The sequence below is a fragment of the Cavia porcellus genome, unplaced genomic scaffold, assembly GCF_034190915.1.
Source record: "Cavia porcellus strain 051 isolate PalLab524CR breed Dunkin Hartley unplaced genomic scaffold, mCavPor4.1 scaffold_26, whole genome shotgun sequence".
NCBI lineage: Eukaryota > Metazoa > Chordata > Mammalia > Rodentia > Caviidae > Cavia > Cavia porcellus.
In genome coordinates this window covers 5,119,701-5,144,215 of record NW_026947509.1, presented here as the reverse complement: position 1 = coordinate 5,144,215, position 24,515 = coordinate 5,119,701, and the positions used below count along the sequence as shown (strand labels likewise).

General features: G+C 48.9%; 2 protein-coding genes across 7 annotated transcripts in view; one reads left to right on the top strand and one right to left on the bottom strand.

Moving 5' to 3' along the window:
- Positions 1–8,069, top strand: part of Mia3 (MIA SH3 domain ER export factor 3) — a 35,603-nt gene extending 27,534 nt beyond the window's left edge. For 4 of the 5 annotated variants that reach the window (XM_013157496.3, XM_063236676.1, XM_013157494.3 and 1 more), the window contains 14 exons: positions 379–501; positions 602–713; positions 1,944–1,996; positions 2,085–2,175; positions 2,292–2,430; positions 3,162–3,263; positions 3,905–3,965; positions 4,084–4,119; positions 4,197–4,264; positions 4,357–4,457; positions 4,543–4,686; positions 5,443–5,516; positions 6,461–6,617; positions 6,989–8,069. In XM_013157496.3, coding sequence (XP_013012950.2) covers positions 379–501; positions 602–713; positions 1,944–1,996; positions 2,085–2,175; positions 2,292–2,430; positions 3,162–3,263; positions 3,905–3,965; positions 4,084–4,119; positions 4,197–4,264; positions 4,357–4,457; positions 4,543–4,686; positions 5,443–5,516; positions 6,461–6,617; positions 6,989–7,323 — 1,596 coding nt within the window. In that variant the 3' untranslated portion in view covers positions 7,324–8,069. Of the gene's footprint in view, positions 1–378; positions 502–601; positions 714–1,943; positions 1,997–2,084; positions 2,176–2,291; positions 2,431–3,161; positions 3,264–3,904; positions 3,966–4,083; positions 4,120–4,196; positions 4,265–4,356; positions 4,458–4,542; positions 4,687–5,442; positions 5,517–6,187; positions 6,618–6,988 lie in introns of all 5 variants that reach the window. The other variant, XM_063236677.1, reaches the window with a different exon arrangement.
- Positions 8,070–11,127: 3,058 nt separating this feature from the next.
- The window catches only part of Aida (axin interactor, dorsalization associated), a 28,980-nt gene continuing 15,592 nt past the window's right edge, over positions 11,128–24,515 (bottom strand). For both annotated transcript variants that reach the window (XM_005008678.4, XM_063236682.1), the window contains exons 3-10: positions 24,373–24,426; positions 23,947–24,001; positions 18,608–18,671; positions 18,232–18,338; positions 15,314–15,436; positions 13,030–13,152; positions 11,983–12,100; positions 11,128–11,859 (exon numbers count right to left, since the gene is read on the bottom strand). In XM_005008678.4, coding sequence (XP_005008735.1) covers positions 11,763–11,859; positions 11,983–12,100; positions 13,030–13,152; positions 15,314–15,436; positions 18,232–18,338; positions 18,608–18,671; positions 23,947–24,001; positions 24,373–24,426 — 741 coding nt within the window. In that variant the 3' untranslated portion in view covers positions 11,128–11,762. The remainder of the gene's footprint in view (positions 11,860–11,982; positions 12,101–13,029; positions 13,153–15,313; positions 15,437–18,231; positions 18,339–18,607; positions 18,672–23,946; positions 24,002–24,372; positions 24,427–24,515) is intronic.

The window sequence follows — 24,515 nt, the reverse complement described above, 5'->3', positions numbered from 1 at the left end:
AGCTCCCATTTGAATGGGTTATGTTCCTGATAGACACACAGGATAGTCCCATTAGGTGGTATGGACAGTCCCGCATGCCCTGCAGCGGTTCATGCCATATTCATGCCAGAATATGTTAAGCCCTAGCAATACATGCTCATGTGTGCCATCTGGAAGTCAGGCATTTGAGTCAGCAGGCATTTTTCAGAAGGACTTGATGGATGGGGTCAGCTTCCTTGACAGCTCAGGGTGGAAGCCATGCTCTGCAGTCCTGAACCAAGTCTTAGCCTCTGCGATGGGACAAGGAGGGACACGACTCCGGCTTCCCCATCCCACTTGCATGGTCCTGTGCCTCTGTGGAATCCCCAGTCCACAGGGACCCTTGCATGTGACTTTCAGCTACAGCAGGAAGTTGAAGACCAGAAGAAGTTGCATGCTGAACTCAGCGAGCGAATCAGGACCTTGGAGAAGTCTCAGATGGATCTGGAAGCCACTCTTACTGATAAGGATGATAGCATCGGTGTAAGTTACCCCGGCCGACCTAGCCTGTTCGTGAACACTCGGGAAACAAACCCACTGTGAGGATGGAGAGGCTCTTAACTGCCGCTCGCTTCTCTGCTAGGCTCTGACCAACTGCATCATGCAGCTAAATCAGTTGGAGAGTGGAACAGAATCTGAGGGTCCAGGTCCAGGCAGATGTGAGCCAGGTGAATTAGCCAATGGAGAGGTGGGAGGTAAGACTGGCCCTAGCCCAAGGGCCCTTTTTTTTTTTAAACCAGGGATCAAACTCATGACTATGCACTCACCAGGCAGGTGCTTGTGCCACTGAGCTAAATCCCCAGCCCTTCAAGGGCCTTTTTTTGTGTTCTTCTCTTTATTGTTATTTTAGACAAGGTCTCTATGTAGTGGCTGGCCTTGAACTCACTGTGTAGCCCACACTGCCCTCAAACCCACAGCAAATCTTCTATCTCAGTCTCCTACGCATTTTTGTCTTTAATTCTATACATGGATGCTGCTTCTCAGCTGAGTTTCTTCTTGCCCCAACAGACCCATTCAGCTCTTTAGGTTCTTATTGTGAAGGACCACAAGAGGATGAGAAAATAGACAGACAAATCTGGGGTCAGGTGGAGCCCTTACCCTCCTGATGGGAAGAAAGGAACTGGCCCCTCACTGCAGGGGCGTTTATTTATACCTTTTAGCAACTTAATGTCACGTGACACCCTGTTGTCCTAGCAGCCCACTGTTCAGATTGTCTTGGGGCTTGGTGATCTCTGGGCTGAGGCAGCTTCTTCACATGGCAACCCCATGGACTCTTTGTTCTTGGGCCAGCCATGCCCTGGCCCTGCACGTGTGGTCGGTTTCCAGCTTTACCTGAATAATTCGTACTTATGTCTGGGTCACTGGGGTGCAGTAGAAGCAGGCAAGCGGGGAAAGCTGCTTTTCCACCCCTTGAGAACTAGATGTGTACGCTGGAGCCTTTGCCTTTGTGTCGGCCTCTGTGCCAGAGAAGAAACTTTCTCAGCTTCCTGGAGATGACACTCGGGTCCGCACTCACGGCCTCTGCTGTTCTGTGGTTCTCAGGCACTTGGCCAGGGTCACCTAGAGTGTGGGGATGGGGGAGCCAGAGCCCAGGCTGTGAGGGCAGAGGCTGGAGAGCAGCAGGGTCTGAGATGAGGAAAGTGGTCAGGGTGCCGCCCCAGCTGCAGAGGGTGCTCAGGGTGCGAGTCTGGACCCACGCCGGCCAGCTCCCCCTAGACCATGTGGCATGCTGTCTTGGCAGGAGCTCACAAAATCTAAGGGTGCAGTTGTCTTAAAAGTCAGTTTGTCAGTTCTGTTGGTGGATTGTTTTTCTTTACATTTTGATGAGCATTAGTTTGATGAGCATTAGTTTAGTTTTGTGGAAGTCAAGACAACAGTGTTAGAAACGGCACAGGAAGACACAGCCACACTTGTTCTCTTTGTAGGTGAGGAGAGTAAGCTGAAGGCTCGAATGCACCAGCTGATGGATGTCTCCCGGGTGAGTCCCTTCACAGAGCCCACCAGGGGCCCATGAGTCCTGACTGTGCCTCACTTTCAAGCCAGTGCCTCTCCCTCACAATTTTCAGACACGTACCGCAATATCCGTGCTTCAGAAGGATCTCAAACTGCTGCAAGTGAAACTGAGAGCCTCCCTGTCTGCCAAATGTGACCTGGAAGGTAAATCCCTGGCCACATGGTGGTCAGGCTGAGTGCCGGCATGAATGAGGCAGGGGTGCTGGGAGCCTGGTTCTGTGTCTTTGGCGGTGCCCTTGGTGACGTGTCTCACCTCCCAGACCAGATCAAGAAGCTGGATGAGGACTGTGGCACGTTGCAGGCAGCCAAGGCCGGGCTGGAGGAGGAGTGTAGGACGCTGCAGCAGAAGGTGGAGATCCTGAACGAGCTGTACCAGCAGAAGGAGATGGAGCTGCAGAAGTGAGTCCGAGAGATTTTGCCCAGTGTCTCATGCTGGCCATTCCTGTCACTTCTGATTGCCTAGCAGCTTCGATGTGCAGTGATCATAGAGGAAACTAGGGGCCCAGGGTGCTGCTGGTTTCCTGTGATGGCGACCTGAGGCTGCTCCTGCCTGTCCGCCGTCACCATCATCCAGCTAGCAGTTGGGCCCAGCGTCCCTGCCTCTGTAGCCTCAGCTCCACTGCTTGTTTCTTAAAGCCTAGGGATTTGTCGAGGGCTCAGTTCAGCATCTTTGGCATTGTCCTCAATGTGTGGGTTGAAGGAGGGCAGCACTGGCCTCTGGGGCCCACATTTCGCTTTCTGGCTGGGGCCAAGGCTCCCGTCCACCCATTCGGCCTTGCTTGTGTGCTTATCATGGCCTAGGTCTAGAGGAACAGCTCTTCCCAGACAGCATGGGGGAAGGGGGGGAGGACTCCGCCTATTGCTTTCCCAGCAGCTCTGCTGGACACTCCTGGCTTCCCTCGGGGTACACTCATCTCCCCCACAGGCAGCTAGAGCCTGGCGCGTGCTGTGCTCTTAGATTGTTCTGTTTGCTGATTAGACAATTACAAGGAGAGGTGAGAGAACATAAGAACACAAACAAATGGCCCAGAGCCTGGAGCTTGACTTCCCTCCTGAGACCCTGTGCCTGCTGCTGGGTGGGGAAGTGGCCTGTGGGCCGAGCTCGCCCCTGGCAGCTGCCATTCTCCTAGGAAGTTGAGCCAGGAGGAATTTGAACAGCAGCAGCGAGACCAGCGGCTGTCGGCTGCGGATGAGAAGGTGGTGCTGGCCACAGAGGAAGTGAAAGTCTACAAGTGAGTGTGGCGTCCGAGACAGAGGAACTGGGCTGAGTTGCTTCGTTACATAGAAGAGATGGGCACAGAAGCATGAGCAGTCCCAGAATGGAATGTGTTTAACTCACACGGGGAGGGGTTCTACATTAACAGACAGAAGCTTGTTAACTGCGAAGCTCCTTTGCAGATGTGTTATGTGCCCATTTTTAGGAAAGCGGCCTGCTTCTGTCACACGTCTACACCCACCAGAGTCTAGGTGCCCCGACAGACCAGGGGCAGCATTTTGGGTCATTTCTTGTGGCTATAACTTGAGGGGAAAAACTTTTTTTTTTATCGGTAACGGGGATCAAACTCATGACCGCCTGCTTGCAAGGCAGATGCTTATGCCACTGAGCTGAATCCCCAGCCCCTGAGGGGAAAACCTTTATGGGGAAGGTACCCTTAACCAGATTATTTTGAGAATGTTATTGCAAGGACAGTTAAGGAAATTTACAAGTTGTCAACTCATAATCTCTAGGCATTAATGAAAAATCAGGAAACTGAGGCTCACACTGCACTCATCAGGTTATGAAATGTTTCTGTATGATTAAGTCTTTAAAGGTCAGACATGGTTAGAGTGTTTCAGAATTTATTTGGTTCTAACTGCTAAGTATTATTTTTAGGCAGAGAATCCATGAAATGGAGGAAGAATTACAGAAAACAGAGCGCTCATTTAAAAACCAGGTAAGAAATAGAGTGCGCTGTGGTGACAGCATCTGTTAATCCCCCACACAGACCTCATGGAGGGCTGCGGCCCCGGTGACTTGTCCCTCAACCTGCGTCTTGCTCTGTTGTCTTGCAGCTTGCTACTCATGAGAAAAAAGCCCACGAGAACTGGGTAAGAGCCTCCTCCTCGCCTCACTCTCTTCAGCTTGACTCAGCCACTGTGCTGAGCTGGCCCCTCTGTCTCCACAGCTCAAAGCCCGCAATGCGGAGCGCCTGATTGCAGAGGAGAAGCGGCAGGCCGTCAACCTGCGGCAGAGGTTAGCAGCGCGGGGCGCGATGCGTGGCGCCCACGTTTCAGCCCGCTCAGGGTGGCTATGGTCACCCCCAACCCCACTCTGTCTGTTTGCAGGTTGGTGGAGATGACCCAGAAGCTGGCCATGTTTCAAGAGGAGCCTGTGATCATCAAGCCGATGCCCGACTGGCCTGGAGTACAGAACGCGCCCCACAGAGGTGGGCGCTCTGTCCTTCTGAGTGCGACTTGGGAAACTTAGCCACTGCAGAGAAGGGGTAACCAGCACGTGTGTTGTCGCCGCAGGTCCCCTGAGCCAGAACGGCTCCTTTGGCCAGTCCCCTGTGAGCGGTGGTGAGTGCTCCCCGCCCCCAGGCGCAGAGCCCCCTGGACGGCCGCCCTCTGCGAGCTTGAACTTTGCACGCCGTGACATTCCGAGAGCTGACTTCGGTGAGCCTGTCCGGGGCCTCGCAGCCTGGACTCAGGGACACCGTGCTGCCTTGCCTTGGGCACTGTTCCCTGAGCTCTGGTATAGATAGAGCCCAGGCTTAGGGCCGTGTGCGGACCCACCCCGATTGCAGTGTGGGAGCAGGGTCCTGGGAGCCGTGGCCCACCCCACCCCGTCACTCCCAACCCTCTCTGGCTGGGGCATGGCGGAGGCCGCGGTGTCGCCCTCTCCCTCTCTGCACAGTGTTCAGTGAGTGGGCGCACTTTCTTCACCTCTCAACTCCGGGCCACCAGGGCCTGCTCCCGAGCTAGGCAGGTCCGTGTGTTGCTGGTTCCGTGTGCTGCTCCCAAAGCGCGTGGCCTTCGAGTGCGGGCTCTGTCTTCCTCGTCCCTGTTTTCCTCCTCCACAGCCTGAGACCTAAAGCAGCCTCCGCCTCTGGCTGGGGCTGCCGCAGAGCAGCCTTCCCAGCTCCCCAGGTCCTCGAAGTGCTGACCAGGTGGAGCCCCACAGACTCAGAGGCCTCCTTTGACTCCCCCCCACACCCACACTTGACCCCCTCAGTGAGCCGGGCACCTCTGGCTCCCGCTCAAGGGCTCCCTGGCCTCCCTCCTCCCACGGGCCTCTGCTCCTTCCAGGGCCAGTCCTCAGGGCTCTGCCATGTCCCTGAGGGCACTTCCGAGGGCATGCTCATGGCCTCTTCCCATCGCTGTCCTTGTCCTCGTCCTGGAGAGTCCTCTGAGTGCCTTCTCTGCCCCCAGATCCCGGCCCTGGCCCTGTGGCCAACAGCAGCTCCCGCGGCTCCTCCCCGGCGAAGGACATGGACGATGGCAAGGTGAGCCTGAGGCCCATGCCTGTGCCCGCGCTGCTCCATACGCCCTTGGCTTCCCCTCTGTTCTCCAGCTGGCCTGGCTGTGGCGACCCCCGCTGTCTCGGTCACCATCTAACTCGGGCCTTTGCTAAGGCTTGGGCCACGTGCTGAGTGCTGGGGCAAAGCACACCTCACGCCCCTGCCTTGTGTCTTTTGTTTGGTACTTATTTTGAGTCAGGGTTTCCTTATGCAGCTCAAGCTGGCCTTGACCTCACAGTACTCAGAGCCGACCTGCAGTTCCCTAGCAGTCCTCCTGCCTCAGCCTCCCGAGTTCGGGATGACCAGTGTGCATTGCCACACTCGCGTGTTCTTGTTTTTTGGGAGCAGCTGTGAGGGTCCTCAGGGTGTGTGCTAGGCAGACCCCTTGCAATGATTGCAATGAGGTGGGTGTTGGCTCTGCCGGGAGTGGGAAGCTGGTTCCAGGGACCCGAGAATCCAGCCCCCTGGTGGCCCAGGCTGCTGTGCCTCCTGGTCCTGATGCTGCCACCTCGGCAGCCTTCGCACCGCATGGGGCCACCTGCGATAGTCAGAGCTCCCTGGCCTGCCTTCTGGTCAGCCCAGGCACAGGCATCTCCGCCAGCCCCTCCCTGTGCAGTGCAGTGTCACTGGCTGAGGCAGCTCCCTGTTCTTCCCAGGGACCCCCGGACCCCGGGAGCCCTTGTGTCACCCCTGTCGTGCCCAGGGCCACGCTCGTGCTGGCAGGAGTGCAGCAAGCTGGCGCAGTGCCCCGCTGGCACCTCCGGAGCTCATCTCTCCGCACGCGAGTGGGGACAGCGTGGTGGCCATGCTCGCTGCGTGGTGTGCTGCTCACCTGGGGGCCAGCAGGGTCCGGGGATCCCTTGACTCCTCTCGGGATGGGCACCCGGTGTCACTGCCGAGCTCGGAACTGGGCCTGCTTCTGTTTGCAGGTGAGCATGGCCGCGAAGGGGCCCCCAGCCTATCCAGGGCCCCCGTTCCTGGGAGGCCCCATGCCGCCCCTCGTGGGCTATGGGCCGCCGCCACCACCACCGCTCTGCAGGCCCTTTGGGCCTCGGCCGATGCCTCCTAGGCCACCGCCACCATTCGGTACGGTAGGACACTTGGGCTGGCACCACAGCCTACCCTGTCCTCTCCTCTCCTGTCCTGCTCGGCAGCTGCAGCCCTCCAGACGCCCAGCACTCTGAGCCCAGTGCAGCCTCCACAGCTGCTTGGACCAGAGGGCCCTTCCCGCAGAGCCGAAGTGCCAGTCCCACCGGGGTGGTCACCCGGGCCGCCATGGGCGTGTGGCATTGGGAGAAGGGAGGGTCAGGCTGTGGTTGAGCCATACTGAGCCTCAGTTTTCCTTATCTGTGAAGTCCAGTGCATCACTCGGCTTCCTGGCTCAGGGGAAGGGAAACGCTTTGAGCAGACCTGGGCTGCTCCTCAGGATGTGTCCGCATGTCCCTCTTGCTTTCCAGTCCCTTGCATGGGCCCACCACTGGGCTTAAGAGAGTACGCGCCTGGCATCCTGCCTGGACGCCGCGACCTGCCGCTGCACCCCCGCGAGTTCTTGCCAGGACCTGTGCCATTCAGGCCTCCAGGCCCGCTGGGCCCCCGAGAGTATTTCATTCCTGCTCCTCGAATGCCACCACCACCCTCTGGGCCCCAGGACTACCCACCACCGCCTGCCGGGCCCCAGGACTACACACCGCCGCCTGCCACAGAGGAGCCCCAGGTCTCAGGGCCCAGAGAGGCCCCAGCCTCGTCGACAAGCAGCCAGGAACCTGCCCAGGCTCTGAGGCAGAGCCCTTAATGGCCCCACTACTCAGAGGGCCAAGGTTTTTATTGGCTGTGGAGTTCATTTTAAAAGGTTTTTAGTACTAAGCTCCCTTGAGCAGTGCACATTTTTGAGCCAAACAATTCAGAAGACTCATCTTCCTCTCTAAAAATTGCCTCTTAAGCTCGAGTGACCTTCCAACTGAAATGTGCAATAACGATCCCTGTGTTTTAGTTAATATAGCATAGGTCAGTGTAAAATGATTCAGAATGTCATCAAAATGACTATTTCCTGTGGAAATGCTTTAAGAAATGTATTTCCATGACCGATGTTTAGTATACCAGCTGAATACAAAGTAGTGGTATTTATAAGCTTTACCCCTCCTGCCCCATCCTGGTTGAAAAGACTGTTACTTAAAGATAAAAGATGTTTATTCAAAGATCACCCCTTATCCCCTCCCGCTCTGCCGATGCCCTTTGTAGTAATAGCTAATAAAAACTTGTTTGTTAATACTCCCAGCCTCCACTGGCTCATTGCTTGCTGTGAGAGCTGTTGGAACTCTGGCTCCCTGGACTGGAGGTGCCGCGCTTGCAGGCTGCGTCACTCCGGGGGAAGCCCGTGACCCCTGACCCCACCGGTGACTGCTGGGCGCAAGAGTGAGAATTTACAGTAGAAACAACGATCGTTTGACCTCAGGCTCTATTATTTTCCTTTTACCTTGATTGCATTAAGGAGTACAACAAAGTTGTGTCATGATTGTAAAAGTAAATTTCTTTATAAAATGCGTGTCTTCTCTTTCTCATATCCTACAACTGACTTTCAAGGAACAGGAACCAAAACATGGGAAGAATATAATAACATAACCTGAGAAAAAGTGATTGAGGAGCGTGAGGCTTCTACCCTGCTTGCGGTCAGCTGCGCAGCTGTGGGCTGAGCTCCATTCTGTCCTGGCAGGTCCTGCCCCGAGGTTGTCAGCATCAACCCCTGACGTCTCCGAAGCTGCAGGTGAGCCTGCCACACCATTCGGGGACCTGTCACTACACTGCACAATTCTGAGGCTTCGCTCTGCAAACACTAAGCACAGTAGTTTTTAAAAGAGCTTTCTGAATCAATGCTACTGGTTTGTTTGCTGACCTAAGAGTAAGCCTAGAAAATAACTTACAACTAATCAGATAGTGAGCTGATTCCAAACTTAGGCCATAAGATGCTCAAAGCCTTGCTTCTGAGCTATAAAACAATATACTAAAGAGAAAAAGGAAAAAAAAAAACACTAAATACTGCTTTTACTTTTTGCTTCAGAGACTTATTTTCATGTCAAAAGGGAAGGGTTTACAATCTTTCCATCTGATCTCTAATAATAGGAGGCATTTTTTTTTTTTTTTTTGGTACCGGGGTACTCTCAACCTCCTGCTTGCCAGGCAGGAGCTTATACACTGAGCTAAATCCCCGGCCCAGGAGGCGCTTTTTGTAAACAAAAGAAATTTATGTTTGTTTGAAACTCACAGTGAACCCTCCACCTGCACAAGGTGTTATTGGTCTGTCTGGTTCCCCAGTGGCACTTGATGGGGATGCCGGGTGTGGGGAACCAAGGTCTCCAATGTTTCTCCTGCTGTTGGTTTTTCCGAGAGTTTAGAGATCTAAGCTGGATGTGGTGGCACACACCTGTAATCCCAGCTCAGGAAGCAGGCAGGAGTGAGTTCAAGGCCAGCCTGTGCTACCACACTGAGTCTACACCAGTATAAACTATATAATGACACACTATCTCAAAAAAAAAACATTTCTGATCCAAAACGCTTGTGGAGCACAGTAGTGTAAACCGTACATTTAATGTTAAGCTTAGGCTCCAGGGAAAGCTGGGATTATACAAGGCTCCTTGAGCTTTGGTTTACTGGGACACTCCTTTCCCTTGTTTCGGGATGACTTTGGGGAGCCCAGAGCCCACCTCACAGCTGTCTCTCTGTGATACAGACCTCTACCTCATGTACACACACACACACACACACATCCATTCACACTGCCTGAGATAGTACTTGGAAAGGTGAGGCCCCTGAAGTCAGGAAGACTCAGCTCAAAGGTGACGAAGGAATCCTTCAGGAAAAGAACGCCATCCACCAGCCTCCATCTCAATTGATGTCAAGAGAACACGGACGCCAGCAGCACCATTGGCCGTCTTCAACCCAAGCACAGTGGCACAGAATCACCAATGTGCCCTCTGAATGTGATCTGTCAACCTCTTCAGGACACAGAAGTCCACTTCCACTTCTAGATAGCCTGTACAGTGTGCGACCGGGAAGCAGGCCCGGAAATTTTTTTTCAAAACGTATCACTTGGGGTAAATCTACATTTTTATTCGGAATTACCCTCCTATGCAAAGCCCTATGGGTACTTCATACTGCCTCCCACTGGCAGCCAGCTCTGGAGGCTTCAGAAGGCTCAGCAGTCAGGGCCAGCCTGTTCTCATAGCCGCCTTCACCCACTGCGCCCCCATGTGGCCAAGGATGCCAGGGTAGGCAAAGCCCAGGGGGCCAAGCAACCCACCCTCAGCAGCGCCTCCTCAGGACCTGGGAATTCAGTTCCTGGCTGCTCCTGGGATTCCCTGCTACCATGCCTAGCTGAAGGTGCACCCTGGGCTGACTGCCCCTGCTGGAGTGCCAGTTCTGGTTCCCGGTGGTGCATGCTCACCATTGGCCATCTCGCCGTCTGCTGAGCACATGCTGCCCTCGCCCCACCCTGCATGTTCAACTGTGCAGGAACCAGCCCTGCCCTGCACTGTGCCTTGCAGCCCACAATGAAGGAGCATGAGACGGCCATTGGGCTACATTTTAATAGTGGGTTTCCAAGCTTATGTTTTTAGGTCTCAGCAACATCAAACCAAAGGAAGTGAGGACCCCACAGGGCAGAGACTGCACCATGCTCCTCAGAGGGCGTGTGGAGACAACAGGGATGACTCTGGCCCCACCCCGAGGAGCCCACAGCCTGTGGATCGGACACTTGAGAGTTTAAGAACTGAGTGAAAAAAATCAACTTAAGGCCAGTTGTTCATGCCCTGGAGGTACTGTGGACTGAATCACTGTGGTGGTTGCCTTTTATCCAGGCAAGATGAAAGTTACAGTTATTGACCAAGAAACCACTTTATCTTAATCTGGCCTTAATAAGTTGATTTGATAAAGTGGTTTCTTAATAAGTTTATCTGATAAACACTGTAAACCCATCTAAAAAGGTGTTTATTCTGAGATGCTTCCAATGTTAACTCTAAAAGGCTGAAGTGGGCTAAGAATTCTTTCATGCCCTTCCATTTGGTCAGCACCCACCCAGTGAGTGGAGGTAGCCACATGGACACCAGAATGGAGCAGAGCTCTGAGGCAGATGGGCCACGGTCACCTCAGTCGGAGGCAAACACGCTGAACGGTATGACCAGGGCCCCGACACCAGCATAAAACAGGCAGGAACCACAACTGCACCCTTACGCACCATGGGTTTAAAATAGTGAATATCAAAATTTCAATGTTGTGTGTCTAGTATTACCCTCATGTGTTCTATGCAAGTTTCATTTATGCCTCTTAAAAGTAATGTGAACTGTCAAAACTGAAAAACTGCTGACCTATGCATTTTCATATGGATAAATGCCAGTATATCTAAACAGGAGATCAATGGCAATCCTAGCTATTGATATTAAAAAAAATTAAAACGTCTGCTGATTATCCATACTCATCACTAAGAAAAGGTATGCAGGTTTGAAGTTTCACAATCACTTGTCAGATAAGCAGCATTTATTCCTGCAGTATTTCATTTCTACTAGACACAGTTATTTTCAGATGACATCACTTAAGACACTGTAAACCCATCTAAAAAGGTGTTTATTCTGAGATGCTTCCAATGTTAACTCTAAAATCATCAGAAAAAATAACTGTGATGTAAAACAGGTGATCAACACGATTAAAATATGTCATTTTCAGAAAAATAATCTGGTTCTCTGGGAAAAGAAATCACAGCCACCACTTGGGGACACTGATCTGGGCAAGGCACGCTATTCCATACAGGACGTCAGAGCCGGAAGTCCAGCAGCCCGTCCCACTGGGGGGGGGGGCACTCTACACAGCCCGGCCCCAGGGAGCAGGTGTGTAAACTCAAGCACATTCTTGTTGCTGTGTGGGGTCTGAAGATGAGCACGCCTCCCACAGCTGCACTGTTCTGGGAAGCCGGGTAGGATCCGAGGTGAATTATAAAACAGACTATGGATCACACAATCAATAGAGAAGAGCATGGTCCGGCACCTACAGTAAGCCTAGGTCCAAAGGAGACTTGCTCTGCACCACGCCAGACTCGGTTCCAAACTGCGGCCATGCCAGGTACTCACTGGCCTGCTGGGTGGGCACAGCCCACTTCCTGCCCAAGAGAGTGAAGATCCTACAGAGCTGTGGCGCTTGCTACTGGCTGGTAAGATTCACAGGAGTTCCAGGGTACTCAGGTGAGGATCAGTCCTTGTGCAAAGTTTGATGCAGGTGAAGATAAAGTGGTTTCTTGGTCAATAACTGTAATTTTTTTCTTTTAAAGTCGGTGGGTTTCTTGTAGCTGTAACCACAAAAGAGAGCATTGTTTAGAATACGTGGTGACTGATCTGCAAGATCATCCAACAGGGAAGCAGGGCTGGGAGGACACCTGAGAGCAGCGCTCAGCCATCCACATGCCACTTACAGTTCAATTACAATCGGCCCGGGTTTGATCTCATCCATCTCCATGAAGGCGAAGCACTTGGTGCTGGTGAACCTCTTCTTGGGCTTGTAGTGCTTGAATTCAAAGAAGACGGCTGCACCTGAGGGGTGAAACACACAAGCTGGTGAACCATGGCCCGCTTGTCCTCCTGGATCCAAGCATTCTCACTTACCACCGCAGGGAACAGAGGGACAGGCAGGATTTGACAAAGTGACCTGTATCCAGTGTGGTGTGGTGTTGCGACTCTAACCTAGTGTGGCAGCCCCAAACTGCTGGGTCCAAGTGCTGCTTCGACCGCACCACCTTGCTGTACAAGCACAGCACAGGTCTCTGAGCCAGGTTGACCCGAGGTCAGTTACTTGCGTAAGCACAGTCACTAAGGAGTACAGACATCAAATACAAGAAGAGGAACGTGAAGGTGTCACAGCTCAGCAGAGCCCAAAGCACTGTGTACTGCAAGCAACAGGCATTAGACAGTTTCTTACACTGAAGCATCTCTTTCTCCTCCAACAAAAATCTCCATATTCAGTATTTTTGAGGCTGGGATTCGAACTATTTATCCAGTTCTAATTTTTCCAAGTAAACATGAGGGTGGCCGGCAGCAGCACTGCACTCTAGTGAACACTGAACACGGAAACGTAATCTGGGCGCTTCAGAAACGTGTACTGTCTTCGCCCAGCTTCCCAACAATGACCTGCTAGGGCCAGCAGCCCCAGGACAGGCCAGTGAGGCCGTGGGGACCTGCAGAAGTGCCCTCTGCCCCGCTGTCAATGTGAAGAGACTTCCCACTTGCTGTAAAAGGCAATGAAATCTCATATCAAAGAGCATTTCCAGGGCGACTGTACAATTGGATCACATGATTCCTAGTTCCTACATTTTTACAAAGTACAGATTCAACTTTCTCAAGCCAGTGTCTCCTGACACCCAGGGGACACAGATGGGTCAGGCACGACCTGTGCCGCACCGCTCCACACTGTGCTCATACACCAGAGTGTGCTAGCTGATCAAAACCCCACATCCCACAGATACCTTTGGTCAGCTTCTCCACATGCTTCTGCAGCTCGATGTCCATGTTGAAATGGACATATGTGTCCTCCTTTCTTGAAGCTACAGGCGTGTCCTGCACAGGCGTCAAATCTATGCCATTCAGATCTAGAGAGAAACAGGTTTCTATGTTGGGACGCTTGCAGCCACACACTGAGGAGTGTCAAGAAACCACAGAGGCCTGCAGGGGCTCCTGGAGAACTTGCTGCTGGTGTGCAGGAAACTGCATGGGTCAGGGCAGGAGACTTCTGGAGTAGGGAGCACACCCTGGCTGGCCCGATGAGTGTAGAGCAGGAGGCAGACACAGCACGGTCTGCATGGTTAAGAGCTGATGCCCCTGCAGGACAGCCCCCCACTTCTGGTGCAACAAAAACCTGCAGTGCACATGATTTGTGAAAATGTAGCTCTGGCCCTAATTTCTAATATTGATCACGTGCATGACTTGGAAAGAGCTTTAAATTAACATTTTCAGAATTTCCTTGTTATATTTAAGTCAAGAACCAAAAATGGACATGAGACCTCCAGCAGAATCTTTCATCAATAAGTAAAATGTCATGGCCAGGCGTGGTGGCTCACGCCTGTAATCCCAGCACTCAGGAGGCTGAGGCAGGAGGATCGCTGTGAGTTCCAGACCAGTCTAGGCTACAAAGTGAGCTCAAGGCCAGCCTGAACTGCAAAGAGAGACCCTGTCTCAAAAAGACAAAAAAAAAAAAAAAAAAAAAGACAAAAAAAAAAGTCACGTACACCACCGAAGTTCTGGTTACAGTTACCATGTAACTGGTAGAAGAAGGACACTAACTCATCGTGTAGGTTGTAATGTCCAGGATCAGGAATCCCAGTTAATCAATATACGGTCTCCCTTCAAGACTGCTCGGTGTTCATATACCGTTCGGTGTTCATATACTGTTCGTTACAGAGGTGTCTCAGGGCACTTAAGTTAGCCCAATGGCCTATTTCCGCCCTTCCAGGCATGGCCCAGTTCAGCAGCTGGGCAAAAGCAGCTCAGCATGCACTGCATCACCATGAAGTGCTCCTGTGTACTATAGCACACATTTCCAACTGGGTTACAGGGCTCTGCCAACAGCCAGCAGAGAGCATGGAGCCGAGCACCTCCTGTAGTGTCGTCTTAGCCAAGAGGCAATGCCAGAAGTCAGCATCGCAGCACAGTGCAGTCACGTTTGCTCTATGGCTGAACACCTTTTTCTCCTATGGGTCTGCGCTTATTTCTAGGACTGAAAAAAGTTCTCTCCAGTTAACTTCAGCTGCGATGTTTCCTGATTTGCCTCCAAATACAGAATAAAGTAACACATTTGCATTGCGCAGTTATTTCTGGATAATGGAATGACTTGTTTTGTGTTTTTAAATTTTAGCTCAGGTTTCACTGTCTTTCCTAGGCCAGTCTCAAACCCCTGGGCTCAAGTAATCCTGCTGCTTTAGCTGCCTGAGCAGTTGGGATTACAGACCTGGCAACCAGTAACTATTTTTTAAAAAAACTTCAGTGATGTAGAAATATGTTCAGCAGCAACAAAAGAGTGTAAGCGCTGGCCTCTCTCTTCTGGGATGAGTGCACTGCTGCACCAGAGAGGGTGAGGGCAAGTACCAAGCAGATGCCCGTCACCTCCTCAGTACGGCAGTGGTGCCCAGGGCCCACGTGGCCTAGATGCTGCTGGGCTGCACCTGCTTAGCTGTCCTCACTAATGAAGGCCTGGTGCTCCCATGGGCCTGGGGTCAGAAGCCTCAGGAACAGGAGGCTGGGAAGACAGAGCACAGGGCTCAGCCAAGGAGGTAAGGGCTTGACAACCTTCACAGGGCAGAAGCCCTTGGCAGGGAGACTGTGTGGTTCTGGTCAGCACCCCAGAGTCAGAAGAACAGCAAGACAAGCTAGAGGCTGGGGCGGGGAGATGGGGGACAGGGAGAGAATGGAGCCTTGTCACACACAAACACAGACCAACTCCTGGCAAGGAAGGGAGCTGCCGCATACCGCAGACAGGGCTCATGAAAGCGTGCATGCCAAAGAAAAGGCTGTCACAGTAAATCTGAAGAGAACAAAAGACAGACAATCTCCAAAGCAAGGGTGCCAGTTACAAAAATGGAAAAGGAAACTCTTTTCAGTAAACGCGTCAGAATGGTTAGTGATGGAGCGATATTTCTTGCAGAAATTCTGCCTCATTGTGAAGTGAATTAAAATGAGTTGTCATAGATTCAACACATGCCTCAAAAAAGTGCGGTAAGTTAGGAGTAATGTGAGAGGGAAAACCCAACTCGTTACCCTTTACGCTGACTGTAATGTAAGGATCGATGCACTGCCCGGCGTCCTTCAGGCCAATCTTCTCGATTCTGATGGTGAGCAGTGTCATGCCCGGCTCTGAGGGCAGCCGTGGTAATAAAGTACCTGGCAACAAGGAAGCCCCAGTAAAAGCCAGCTCTGTCAACAGTTTCACAGTAAATACTGTCAGCAAACATGGAAATATTCTACCTGCTCTCAACCCGTAACCAGGCAAGCACAATGCAGTCTGGCCTGCAAGCCTCCTGCACGCTGCTCTTTACAGATGTATTTTGTACACAACAGTGACGTACATTTCCACATCTCATCACCCTAAAGTAGACATTAATTCAAGTTCAATCAAGGAAAAGTCAGGCTACCACTACCTACTTCCGGTAGGTCAAGGAAGCCAGTTATAAATAACCACAGAATAGCTATGGTGTCCTTGTACCTGTGGACATGCGACAGGCTTTACATCTCAGCATTTGGTAGGGTCAGGAAGATGCTTTTTAAATAGTTTGCTGTCCTGCAGTCTCAGAGATTCAGTCAGATCAACACATCCTTTAGTTGCTGTGATAAAGAGCGTCATTTGAAGTTTACCAGTTATATTTAGTTAGGCCTTTTCAGTCCATTTGTCTTCTCTTTGTCCTGTTCTGTCAGACGAAACTCACATTGCCACAGAGAATGTCACACGACATCACAAAGGCAGTTTGCGTGTTTGAGATCTTCGGATGGCTGGGCAAATTGGGATGCCAGCAACATTACAGACTGGATCAGAAAAATCTCCACAAACCAGGGACTACTTTCTAGAACATGTGGTTAGCTTAGCACATGTATCAAGGTAGTTCACATTAGCAGACGAGGAGAAAAATGTTTGTAATCTTGTCAACAGATGCAAAAAGAGTCTTCAATTAAGTCTTAAACATTATTAGCAAGTTTTGTTTCGTTTTGTTGTTTTTTGAGACAAGGTCTCACTGTGTAGTCCAGGCTGGCCTCAAACTCATGGTAATACAGGCAATAAAAAGTCATTATCCTAGATCCAAACTGCATAATAATGTGGGCACAGCTTAGTCATCACTGAAACCCTGAGTCCTCCCTCAGAGAAACAAACAAACTTTTCCTCTATATGATTAAGTTAAAGGTTACATGTTCTCTTGCTGTGCAATGTCATTTCTGTTTTTTTGTTTTGTTTCTTTTTTTGTCTTTTTCCTTTTTATCGGTACCAGGGATCGAACTCACGACTGCCTGCTTGCAAGGCAGGTGCCTATGCGGCTGAGCTAAACCTCCAGCCCCTTCTGTTCTGTTTTTCAGTGTTTACGAATATTTCAGTGCTGTACACAGTACACTGATCGTGGGAGCTGGCACACACCAAACAAGCTGATTCCTCTTCAGTCTTCCCTGCCTTCCCTCCTGATGTCACTTTCAATGACTAGAATTTTACAAGTTTTTTCCAGTAACTCTCACAGCCCAGGACAGCATGGTTCCGAACCAAGTACAGTCAATTAAACGACACATTCTCTTTCTTACTCTGAGAGGAGAAAAATGCACACTAAAAGGGTTCAGTGAGCTTCTTGTATCTCTAAAATGAAACAGCAAATACCATACCAGAGCACAAAAATCTCAACTGAACTTGCATTTAACTGTATACAGCCAGTGGATTTAATTCAACTCGGCAGCCCCAGCCACATACAGAGCACACCTCTGCGTCTCATGACTTAGCTCTGCTGTTCTAAGGGCTGCGTTTGCCATGGAGCTACGGCAAGGAAGCAAATGGCCAGGTAGGTGGGTGTTTATACAGCTGCAGCTGCACGTGCTGCGGTACAGTCTGCAAAGGCAGTAAAGACCGCTGAGTCAGGAAAGCATGCCAGTTATTTATTTCTGTGCCTTGGCAATCTTGAACTTTCCTAAAATAACGATGAACTAAAGAAAAATGCACTTCTCTTCATAGACCAAAGCAGACTGGAATAATGGCCTGTGGCAAGGAGACCTGACAGGCAGGAGCACGGCCACTGCCTGGGCCACGTGCCTCCTGTGGTCTGGGAGGTGGTCACTGTCATGCAGCACCCCCAGGGGTTTGTCATGCCACACCTTCTTCACCCATCCAGCCTCATGAATGAACACAGGTGAGCACCCTATCTGGACTGCTAGGGGCCAGACACCGAGCCACCTGTCTGTCCATGCCCGTGCCACTTACATCCAGGCACCTCTTCCCCAAGGAGTAGGGGAAATGCTGGACTGTTACCTGCAGGATCAAAATACCTGGATGACATGCACATCGCACGGAAACATGCAATACAGGTTGGTTCAAGTGCATCACAGATTTACAGCTGCATTTCCCAAAGGCAGCTGGTTGCTAGCAACAAAAACTGGGCACTACACAGAAACACAACACACTGAAGCTGTAACTGGGAGAGAGAAAACATTTACCCAGATGCCTGCCTGAGTCACTTACAGAGAGGGAAATGGTCACTGCGATCTTCCATAGGTAAGAGAGGTTTCTTCACTTGTCAGACAAGATGAGGGCAACAGCCCATAAGCACAAGGAGCTGCCTAGGAGACAGCGCTGCCCTCTCCAGAGGTGCCAGGTTTGGTCCGCCCCAGGGACTCCCGGTTTCCTCTGGACTCCAGCCCTGTGCCTTTCCTTTGCTGATTGCGTTCTTGTGAGCTCTTTCTGTAAGAGCTCTTAACATTCACTACAATTTACAACTTCTCCTCAGGCATCTCTGAGCATGCGGATTGCTTAGGCTCCCTTGACAAAGACAGAAAGGTACTTTCACACCACAGCTACGGCAAACTGTAACCCATGGAAAGCTACACAGGACCGGCATGGGCTCTGGTGGGGTTATTCCCCAGCAAGAATCCAAGGTAAATCCCAACCACCTTGCCCCTGGATTAAGTAGCGTATTCTTCACATGAGTACCCACCGGGGACTCTAGGGGGAAAGGAATCCTGAGACCCTGCTCCAGCGCCGCCCTCTTCCTCATCTTCTTCAAATTCTAAATTCTCTTCTTCACCAGGTGCTAAAATTTTTCTACAGGAAAAAGGATAGGAAAATTAGTGAGCAACCAGTTTAATGTACTCGTGAAGTGTCAGAGATTATCATTTCTCAAGGCACGATGGTGATTATTTTTTTAAAAAGCCAATATACTGATACCCATGTGGATATCAATGATATCATTGCTATCAGTGATACCAGTCACACCAATGACACCAACACTGGCACACAAAAACAAGTGTCTGAACACAGGCATAAACTAGCAAAACAAGGAGTAAAATATGGATGGTTTTTAAAATTTTTACCTTAATGGGACAGGCTGAACATCAAATGGAAATTCTTTATTATATGTAAGAATATTCTTTAGGACTAGAATAAAAAGATAAAGAAACATGAATTCTCCAGCAAATAAAATCCAAGATTTTTTTAATGTTAAATGGATCTAATCTTTAATCATCTTCACTATACACATATTTTTAAATTCCCCGCCTCATTATCAACCAGAATCATTGTGGATTTGTTCACAATGGTCTTAACAAAGATGGGGTAACAGACAGAATGAGCAGCTCTTCCCTACAGTACTCTAATTAATGAAAGGCTGGTATCAAAAATGACCAATTTGTGAAATACAGGGGCACATCTTACTCTGCACTGAACAGATTTCCTCTGAACACCATAAACTGGTAAGGTTTGTAGCTAAAAGGTTCCAATTCTCATAATCATACACGTATAAACATATATGTACACTCAAACACATAGAGTGAACTTTGCTCAAGAGAAGTCTCCAGACAATATGGCAGGACATCCTGCGCCCTGGCTATGGCTGCCTGACATCTCCGTGACTGCACACTGGAACGCCGGCTCAGAGAGACAGTCTTAAACCCTACCGATACCTGGACAAGCACTGCAAGTACGCAATGCAGTTTCTTTTCTGGTCTTACGGATTTCTCGCAACCATCTGCAGTTACATCAAAGTGAACTCACTGCGTTAACTAGGCAACCCCAACTCCCATGATTTTGTACTCAACTTAATCAGCCTTTAATTTGGGAGTCTTGCAGTTAGCACTAAGAGGTATAACAAGTGTTGGCATCCTTTTATTCCAACAGGAGTTCCATTTGCTTATCAAAATTATCTCCCTCTCTCTGTCTCTTCCTTCTAGCAGTACCAGGAAGGAGCCTAGGGCTTTTACACTGAGCACATCTCCAGTCCTTTTCTGTTATTCTTTATTTTGAGATAGGATCTTGCTAAGTTGCCCCAGGGTGGGGTCAATTTGTGATCCTCCTGCCTCACCTCCCAGAGTGCAGAGATTGCAAGTGTGAGCGTCACATCCAGCTTTATCAGGCTTTTCTATGTGCTCTACTAAACCATCCAGTGAAAGGAAGCTAGAAACTGGTGTCTAGAGTCTCAGTCTTCACTCTCGCCCTCTTCTGTCACAGCTCCTCCCTTAACAAATGCGGACTGAGCGCCAAAATGCCCCAGACATTGCGTTAGGTCTGAATGAAAACTAGAGTGATCGAGAACTCAAGTCCAAACATTAGACCCCGCTGAGGAAAAGCGGACAGTACATATACCCACAAACAAACAAAGCAGTGTAAGATGCGGAAGTGTTATGAAGGGTACAGGCCAGATCGGATGTCAATGCAGCAGTGCGAGTGCTGGGTAACGCAGCCAAGCAGGACATGGGAATCCTTCAAACCTAACTTGTTAGCAGATGAGAAGAATCACCCGAGCAGCCCCAGGTGAAGAAGAGAGCCACAGCTGGGCCCGCTGGAGGCCTGGCATGCACAGCGGGGCTGAGGTCTGACAAGCACGGAGGAGAGGCGGCAGACGGAGCAGATCGGCCCCTCTGCTGGTGCCTGAGACCAGAACATTCGCAGAGCCGCTCTGAGCCTCAGGCTCCCCAGTTCTGAAATGGGGATGCCACGCCTTCAGACTGCTAAGAGAATTCAAGTGAGATAACAGACACAAAACCACATGGACACATTTAAAACAGCGTGTGGACGCCTACACTGTTCCACAGTAAACTCATGCTCTCCATGGGTTCCCTGTCTAGCTGCCTTGAACCCCAGTATTCCGTATCTCACTAGCAAGTGTTATTTTTAGAGTATAAGAACATCCTTTCTAACCTTACTGCATGTCATTATTAGTAAGCTGTTAATTCAGCTCAGAAAATACCAAATAACCACTTCAGAGCACTGCACGATGCTAACAAGGGGAAGAAGGTGCCCAAAAAGACCAGGGTCATGGATATCAGAAACCAAACAGAAACAGTCAGGCCTTAATAATAATATGATGAATTATGTTTTAATAATAATACAATGCGAAAATATTCTTTAAAGTACATATAAAATAACATCAATTTTTTAAAAACTGGAAACTATATCACTTATATTGCATTTGCATAGTAATGGAATATTCTGTTAGGTGTCAATACTTTGAAAATTAAATGTTTGCTGCTTAGATATATCCAATATTTATAGCAATAGCTTTTGAAGGAAAAAAAAGACCCTTTCTTACTGCCTCTAACACTAGGAGAGGCTTCCATTTTCACGGGCTATGGAATAATGGACTCTGGTGTCCTTTTAAATCTGAGCTCTTCCTTAAATTTTCCAAAAGGTTTCCTCCCACCAATCCAGGACTGAGGTCTTAGGAAGAGGTGGAAAAGAGGAGGAGAGCACTGTTTGTGACTCCACAGCAAGCTCTTGTACCCACTCACGGCAGGGCCAAAGCGGTCCTCTGCTGGGGACAGGCGGGACGCTGCCGAGTGTGGCCTGCCACCACCCTGACACTCACACTCCAGGGATGACGCGCACACAAACATCAAGAAGTGTTCTGCGTTTGTGGCTGACGTGCTTCATTTTTGTGGTAGGCAAACTGGGCAATGCTTCCACTCTCAAAGGTTGTTTTTCAAATTATGGGAGAAGATTCCCTCAAGACATTCACATCTGCGCAACCCAGCATAAACCTGCCTAGTGCAGACTGCATGGGCTCTGCGGGAAAATACAAGAGTATTCCTGATTTCTTTGCGAAGGGAAACAAATACACATGAGAATCATACAGGGCAGAATCTGATCTGGATGTAAAAATGCTTCTCTAAGGGACACAACACATTAGGCTGGAGGAAGCAGGGGAGGGAAGGGTTTCTGTGCAGCCTTCAAGGATCAATTAGCAGAAGGGAATTTCACAGCATGGGGGTGGGAACAAGAACACTGACTAGTGCTTTCCCAGTCACTGTTTTAGTATAAATTTCAAACAGGAGTTTCAAGAGATTTGCAAAGTAAACCAGCTAAGTTTAACACATTGAAAGCTACATTCATTCATTTTCCTTAGAAAAGGCTTGACCATGGGCAAGCTGTACTAAGAACTCTTCATCTGAAACCTAATCAAGTATTAGCTTTAGAAGCAGTCTAATTCCTGATAAAGTAATTAACTGAAAAAGCACTCAGCTCTGATGAATTCAACACTCATGCACGCATGCGTGCACACACACATGCACACACTCTAGCACACATGCAAAACCGCCGCAGACTGTACTCTAATCTTCCACTAACACATGGGTTGATAACCTCTCTGGAGCTCCAGCAGAGAAGCACGGCGCCCAGGGCTACTCCTGCTCGGTGCACACCCTGCGCAGCCAGCCAGCTGCAGGGGGAGGACTTCTTATCTGGATGCTCTGAGCGGTTACTCTAAGAACAAACAGCACCCAGCAAAACATCTCCCTGAGCAAGCTTTTAAGGAAAGATAAGAATGGGCAAGCAGTTCAGTCTTCAGGGTCATCTTGTGCAATGCTAAGCTTCCCAAATATTCCTTGGAAACAAAAGCAAATGAAAAGTAGTAATTAAATTAAAAAGCCAAAATCCTACTGTAATTATTTTATCATTAAAAATAGAATGTAATGCTTTTCTTTATAGCCACGATACAACAGATACCCTAACTAGAGTTGTAATCTTTTACTTAATGCATCAATATGGCTTCTTTCCTCAAAATAATCTTAAACACAGCTAGTAACCAAAGACAATAAATTATACGATTCCACTTACATGAGATGCCAGAATAGATGAATTAAATTAAGGATGGCCCAGGGCTACGGACGGCAGGGATGGGATGGGGAGAAAGGAATGACTGCTGTAGACACAGGGTTTCTTTTATATGATGAAAATGTCTTAAAATTGATGGTGGTGGTGGGTGCACAAGTGTCAGGGCGCTGAGAAACACTGAAATGTACACTTTACATTGGTGAATTGTATGGTAAGTAAATTACACACTGATAAAGTGATCACAAAAATAATCTGAAGCAAAGTATCTGTTGATGATTTTTTTAAAAATACAAAAAATTTTGGACACAAGAAAATACGGTTAAAAATAAAAATTTGTGACAATTTTACATCATTGATTGCCATCACTATTACTTTAACATGGGTTAAAACCATTTCTGAATATAAAACTATGTTTCTTGTAATAAAAAAATTATGATCTATAGCCAGAGAAGTTCAGTGGTACAATATTTGCATAGCATGCTGCAGGCCATGGATATAATCCCCAGCACCACAACTAAAAACAAAAAAGAGAAAACAACAACAGAAAAAAACTCAGTACAATCTGGATTACATAAAGTAACCAAAACTATTAAAATGACATAGTTCATCATAATTCTTGCCATATTCAGGAGGACAGCATTCTGAAGAGATGAAACATGATCACCTAACAACTGTGGAAAAGTCACCAAAATCCCAGCAAATCTGCTACATGTTTTGTGTGTTACTTCTGTCCACCAACACAAGTAATGGAAAATCCTTCAGCACAGCCTCAGAGCCCCTCTCTTGCCCTGGACCTGCAATCACAATCACATTCCGGTTACCTCAGAATGGGTATCTTTATGAGACTTGCTAAAAAAACTGGCAGTTTGTGCAGTTTTTAAGAAAAGTCTCTTTAATTCTTAAAAAGGGTACTAGAGGAACTGGATCTTCACCTACCAAGTGACAGCATGAGACTCACACCTATGACTCCTTCTGACCTAAGACACCAAGAGTCTATGATTTCCTACTTAGGAAGCTGAGTTAAAATTGGGTAAGTAAAATCTCCCAGTGTAGGGAAAGTCTGACTCCTTTTACTCTGCCTTTATTCACCGCTGCCCACTGCGGGCCTCCCTAAGAGGACATTCACTTGAAACAGCAGGTAGACTTTACTTGGCAGGACCCTAGGCACCACAACATTTGAAGAAACTGTTTACTTCAAAAAGTTTTAAAGACGGAGAAAAAAGAAGATACCAGGAAGTATTTTACAGCCCGGCCCGACCGCAGCTCTGCAGCTTTCAATGTCGCCTAGCTGGACAGCGTCAGTGAGTCAGTCTCCCCTCTGGCCTTGACCATCAAAGTCCGCCCAAGTAATGACGGCCCCAGAAAAGCCGTCAGGACTTTCTGAGACTTGAATATATCTAAGTGAAGCACAACCTCGCACATTCTACAGTGAGGATAAAATCCATGCAACACCGTGGAACTTCTAAAGGGCAGAAAAAGTCACGCGGGATTCAGCATTACGGGCAGTAGTTCGGGGCAGCTTCTGTGCTATGTAGTCTGTAATCTGTGTCTGTAACAGGTAAAGTACTCTTAAAACGGAGCCGCTGATCAGTGTCAGAAAACTTACTTGGCTCTAGCTTCTTCAGGTCCTCCAGTTTAAATTCTTCTTGGGACTGTGTGGACTAAAATCAAAATCAGCATATTACATCTTTGATTACAAAGGTTTCAACATGTTTTTTATGTAGCAAGAATCAAGTAGTCAAAATGAATCTACTTCATACTTTTAAATAGCAAAATGAAAAGGCCAAACTGGTTTTTCTTTATTTTTACATTCTTGGAACATTCAGGTCAAAAATAATAGAAAATTTTAAGTCATATCTTTTATTCCTACAGTTCACAAAATATGAACTAAATCATTAACTCTGAGTTCAACTGATAAATTTCTATTGTTATAAACTACTGAGACAACATTGCTTTGAACATTAATGTCCACGGTCTTATCAGAATAATTTTTTGACCTTGTATTAGAAAGAAGGGAAAAATCTCTATTTACCTGTAAAGCTGCACTCCGCAATTCCAAGCATGTTGCAATTTTGCCGATGGTTTTCTGTAGGAAAAAAAAATACTATAAATAAACTAATACAATTGTCAGTTGTTAAAATCAATTAATATTTTACTGATGAGAGATCCGGCCAG